General features: G+C 45.4%; 1 protein-coding gene across 1 annotated transcript; it reads left to right on the top strand.

Moving 5' to 3' along the window:
- Positions 1-200: 200 nt before the first annotated feature.
- Positions 201-1,500, top strand: UCRPA7_7984 (putative sugar transporter protein; the record flags this gene model as incomplete). The annotated part of the gene is made up of 3 exons (XM_007920504.1): positions 201-262; positions 314-864; positions 917-1,500. The coding sequence occupies 3 exons, from the start codon at positions 201-203 to the stop codon at positions 1,498-1,500; spliced, it is 1,197 nt and encodes a 398-aa protein (XP_007918695.1).
- Between the last annotated feature and the right edge of the window lie 4,251 nt (positions 1,501-5,751).

Genomic DNA, 5,751 nt, shown 5'->3' with positions numbered 1-5,751 from the left:
GTATTTATGAACTTGGTTGTCTAGGAGGTGAGCTTGCTCAATCCAACGACCTCCGCTGCAGCGCTAACTTTGGAAAAGGATGTCTTGCAAGTTTCGTGTTTAGCGAACGTCTCGGAAGAAAAAAACCCATCATTTTTGGAACAATTATAATCATCATCGGCGCTGTTCTGCAAACTGCTGCTTACAGACAGTCTCAGTTCATGGTTGGCCGAGTGGTTAGCGGTATCGGCACTGGCCTCAACACTTCCATTATTCCAATATGGTGAGCTAGTCTGCTAAATCGCTGTTGACGTCAATCTTACCATGTCTTTAGGCAAGCTGAAAGCCTTCCTGCTAAGACGCGTGAGCGTTTTGGGTCTTTCCAGTATCTCCTTGTCTGTTTCGGCGCTAGCGTTTCCTACTGGATGAACTATGGCCTTTCTTACGCCGGAGGTGCATTCGAGTGGAGGTTTGCAGTTGCTGCTCAGATGATCTTCGCCATAATCCTCCTTGCCATGGTGCCTTTTATGCCTGAATCTCCTCGGTGGCTGATGGCTCACAACCTCCCAAGCGAGGCGGTCAATAACCTCCTAAAGATGCACGGAGTAGCAGACCAGCGAGATGCGGAGATTCAGACAGAGATTCGCTTGATTAATCAGGCAATTGAGCTCGAAACAATGGCAGATTCGGTCAGCTGGTTTGAGATCTTCAAAAACCATAAAGAAACACAGAGCTTCCGACGTGTGGCGTTGGGATGGTGGCTGATGGCCATGGTCATGTTGAGCGGTGTTTGCTCTATTGGCTACTACATCTCGTATCTTTTCGAAACATCTGTCGGCCTGTCACACAATCTATCGCTTCTTCTTTCTGGCTTCAACGGCCTTTGTGAGTTGATATTCTGCTCTCAGCTCGCACACATAAAGACTAATGACTTTAGGGTACATGGCATCGGCAGTCATGCCACCGTTCATCATTCACCGCGTAGGTAAGCGTGGATGTCTGATGATTGGAGCCTTTGGCATGGGAGCATGCTTCCTCACCATGTCTCTCGGAATTCGTTCAGGTTCATACGGTGCCTCTATCGTTGTCGTCATTGCGTTCTTCCTCTACTACACCTTCTTCGCCATCGGCTGGCTCGCTATTCCTTGGCTCTACTGCGCCGAAATCATGCCGCTACATCTGCGTAGCAAGGGTAACGCTATTACCACATCGTCCAACTGGCTTTGGAACTTTGCGACTGTCATGATGACGCCGAGCACTATGTCATCTCAAGGTTGGAAAGGATATCTCATATTTACGATATTCAACTTTGCCTTTGTTCCAGCAATCTGGCTCTTCTACCCAGAAACCACGGGAAGACGACTAGAGCAAATCGATGCGATCTTTTACAAGACCGGGCCCATAGTGGGAGGAACGCAATGGGCGAAGAAGGGTCATTTCGAATCAGATGCCCTTGAAAGTGCTCTAGCAGAGCAGACCAAAGTTGCGGCTTACTCAGGTGAGATTGAACAGGTAGAGTAGATCAGATACAGATGTCTGGTTGAATCCCTGGATGATGCTCATCTCGCTGCATATTGTCGCTGAGTACTTATGCCGGACAGCAAGTATTGTCTCTGGGAAGTTATCTTGTAAAATGGAATAAACGCGCTTACTTCATTTTCAAGGTTGAAAGATGCTCTCGAGACTCAGTATCAAGAACAATATGATTCATATAATTTTAATCAGACATTCTTCGATCTACATCAACATTATTTACCTCCAAGACCCCACTTATAAGGGGCATCGTGTAGCTCACCATAATAGGCTTAGTCCAAGTCGTATGCCCCACTGAACCAATCAGCGGCAACCTCAATCAATGTGATTGGCTTTTTCGCACTTGGACTGCTCGGAAGAGCTAGACTAGTAGATTTGGAAATAATGTTCTGACGACAACATCTTGACGTACGTAATTGATCTTTCATGCGTCGCTAGATGTGCTCTTGGACGTGAGGGAATGCATGGAACAAGGGATACACAGCTAGACTCCTGTCAAAGGTCTATCTTTCCGCACTAGCTCTTCATGATAGTCTCAATGCCATAATGCAGACTCGACAGCGCCGCCATCATAGTCGTAGTCGAACTGGCTGCATGACATGCAAGAAAAGACACTTAAGATGTGACGAAGATCGGCCAATCTGGTAAGCAACATTCCGCCATCATATTGCGGTCTGATTCGCGTATTCTCTGCGTCTACTGCAAGTCTGCGTGGTAAGTCAATTCGGAAGCTGACCCAACAACAGCAAGAGATGTATCATTGGTGGTCATGGATGCAAGTACCCCGATGTGGAAGTCTGGAATAGCAAGGACGAGAATATCCATCGACCTAGCTATGTAGGCCAACAGGCATGGTCTGTTGTTTGGCAGCTCCCAAGTGATCCTAGATCGGCAGATCCATTTGATATCCTGCCTACAAACATGCCGCTCAAGTCCCGCCAATTGTTTCGATACTGTGAGCCGCTTCTATTCCCCCACTAATTATGCCTCGTTTAGCTTCCCTGATTAGGCACCCGATGAAATGAGTACTGACCCGTTTGATAGTCGTACAAGTGCACAAGGATGAATGCAATATTCCTTTATCCGAAGAACAGTCAGTAGATACTCCCAATGTACTTAAATTTGCTCAGGGTTAAGGCTGACAGTCTCTAGCATCAAGAAATCCCTCCAATCTCCAGGTTCGTTTCGCAGCGTTCTTCTACTGGCGGCTTTGCACTTCTCTTGGAAGACCGGGAGCCTTGGCCAATATGAATCGACCTACCTAATACACAAAATCGAGTGCATTCGCTCCATCAATTCCTTACTGGATAAGCCAGGTAGAAACCTTGACTCTATCCGGTCATATCTCAATGTCATTGCCACATTATGCTTAATAGAGGTGAGCCTAGAGCTTCTTGATGGCTTCAATCTAAGTCCGACTGCATGATTGACATTCATAGACGAGTACTGGAAATTTGCGTGCCGCAGAAGCTCACCTGGAGGGCTTGATGATCCTCATTGACGCCAAGAAAGTCATGTGGCCAGTGAACGATGCATCCCAGGACGTGAACAGCGTCTTACAACGGTATATAATGATATGTATCCAAGAAGTTTTTCGTTTGCGGACGCGCCTCAAAACTTCTTCTTATCCAGCATCGACACTAGCGGGGAATGATCTAGCGTTTGTTGATGAGCAAACCCGAGGTGCTGTTCAGCCTATAGGAGATTTCAACGATCGCCTCCTCGCGCTATGGCTTATGCCGTATCTGCACCTCGCGAACCAAAGCCTACAAGCTGAGGATATTGATGCCTCCGAATTTATGGACTATTTGCGCATCATCACAGATAGATGTGGCGGTTGCTGCCCCAGTGCTTCATACAATGCCATCCCAAGTAGGAAGTGGATGGGTTCTGGAGCGCAAATCGCAAATTATTTCCTGTGGGGGGTGATTGACGACGGCACAACACTGCGTTCTGCATTTAACTCTTCTGATAGTTTCGAAGTTCATGGGTAGGGCTGAGTATTACAACAGGATTCTACCTTTACGGTCTTGTGGGACTAGCGTCTGCCCAGGACGCCATTGATGGTCGTGCCCTGAGATGGATCATGCGAATGCTTCAACAAGACTTGGAACAAAGTCAAGAGGCTGTCATGATAAAAGGCAGAAGAGAGTTCTGGCTGTGGAAGGCTTTGTTGGGTGCGTTCGGTGTTGTTGGCGCGTGGATGGCTGCTATGGCCATAGAAAGCGTTGAGACAAGCATATTTGGGGGAGAAGCAACTTTCATTGAGCTCAGAGCTTGGTTTCTTTCTAAGATTCGGCTTTGGGCTAAGGCCACTGGAATATCCGAATGGACGTGTGCTAGAGATGCTCTGTCATCTGTAGTTTGGCCCCTCCAGGCTGCTGCAGAGTCATTGATAATCATGATATGGGAGCAGGCATTGGCCGAAGATGGCATTTCAGACGAATAACAGGATCACACTAGTCTAATGCGATTCACGTAGTATTGTACTAGAATATATCGTCATTGATTTTGGGGTTATCTTGAGTCATGTGAGGAATCTATCAAACGGATGGAATCAAGATGATGAGGATCAATGGGATGACGCTATTGCTAATAATTTTGATCAGTCAACAAGTCAACACGAAATTTCGAAGAATGACTAGGGCGAGACAAAGTTCAAGATAGGTACCTGCATCATGGACGAACGAAAAAAAACTTTACAAACCTGTCAATGACTTACTATATTAACCATACGACGTTTAGAAACACTTTTCTTCATGAAAGTTTTTACCTCATGACAATACTAACCATGATAACGAGGCTGCCAGATGCCCAGCCACACATCACGGCCTCGCTACCCCGAAGGCCACAGATGCATACCAACAGGTATCGAAAATGGCAGAGTTAATAGGATGCTATATACTAAGAATGGGTTGATTCACGTCTTCAACAGTATATAGGTTCAAACAGCACACCCCTATTTGATCACGCCGATCTATGTCTATCACACCCTCGCTCGTTAACTTCCACTTCCTGCAAAATTGCCTCATTACTCAATGCAGCTTCAAAACCTTTACACTTGTCGACTTTTGCTGCCATACTAGTATCGTCTCTTAATATGACAGTAGCTGCTTAGCATTCGATGTTATCATTTGCGCAGACAGTCTTGTAAAGTAAATCCCAGATCAACTCCCGATATAATTAATCATTTTTGAAGTCTTGTGGCGTGAGCTTCCCCTCAAAAAATTGTGTTGCCGCGACGGATGACCATTTCATCTGAGCTCCTGTCGCTGTTATAGGTCCTTCTGCCTCCCATACTCCGGGATGGTCTTGAGGTTCAGCTTTCTTATGTTAGTACTTTGAACTTCACTCAAATTTCTCATGACATCAGGCTGTGTTTTTAATAGACTTGAACGGAACTCGTCCTATCTTATTGGGTAGAGACTATTGAAGAGTTCGACTAATTTAAATCACTACGTCAAAAGCATGTCTGTCTTTGCAATTCGTAATTTCATTCCTGAGACTATGCTTCAGTCATGTCGATCTTTAGCAAGCCGTTTCCGACCCTACCAACTCTGAACATGGATCCTGACTTTGTGAATATCCTTTGCAATATTCAATATAATCCCCTCTTTCAATATGTCTTACCACCTTTGTCTTGTGGTCCAGCCACATATATCAGTCCTTCTCCAATGATAGCAGCTAAGAAGAGCTTCAAATATGACTTATAGTGCCACTTCGGATACTCGTAATTATCCGGGACGATCAAGAGTGAACCTTAGCCACACCAAGCGCATGGGTTATCTTCATCTATTTTGTCTTCAATGCGTAGGATATCCCCCCACAATTCAAATTGCTTCAACGTCTCTATAGAAATATAACAAACTCTAGAACACCATGTTGGTGTAAAGATCCATACATGTAATTCCCATTCTTATTCCGTCGTATGAGCACTACCTGTAACTTTTGACTTGTCAAGAGGCTAGCTATGACCGTACTTCCGGAAAATGTACCATAATGTCTCTTTCAGCGTGATCATGAAAGGTTGGCATCAAATTCGTATAGAACACCGTTTCTTGTAAATCAGGCCTTGAGTGGCGCCGTCATGAAACTAGGGGTATCAAATGTGGGAAGATATCTGTCCATGGAAGTCCCATACGCCAATTCACAAGATCTAACGCTGCAGTTTCGAAAGTTTTACTGATTGAAACCTTACCCTCGTCATCATGAGCAAATAACTGACATCCAGAAGGCAAG

Source organism: Phaeoacremonium minimum, assembly GCF_000392275.1.
Source record: "Phaeoacremonium minimum UCRPA7 unplaced genomic scaffold PA7_03_scaffold_563, whole genome shotgun sequence".
In the NCBI taxonomy this organism is placed as follows: Eukaryota; Fungi; Ascomycota; class Sordariomycetes; order Togniniales; family Togniniaceae; genus Phaeoacremonium; species Phaeoacremonium minimum.
The sequence above is the reverse complement of the archived record's forward strand: the minus strand, read 5'-3'. Positions and strand labels throughout refer to the sequence as shown.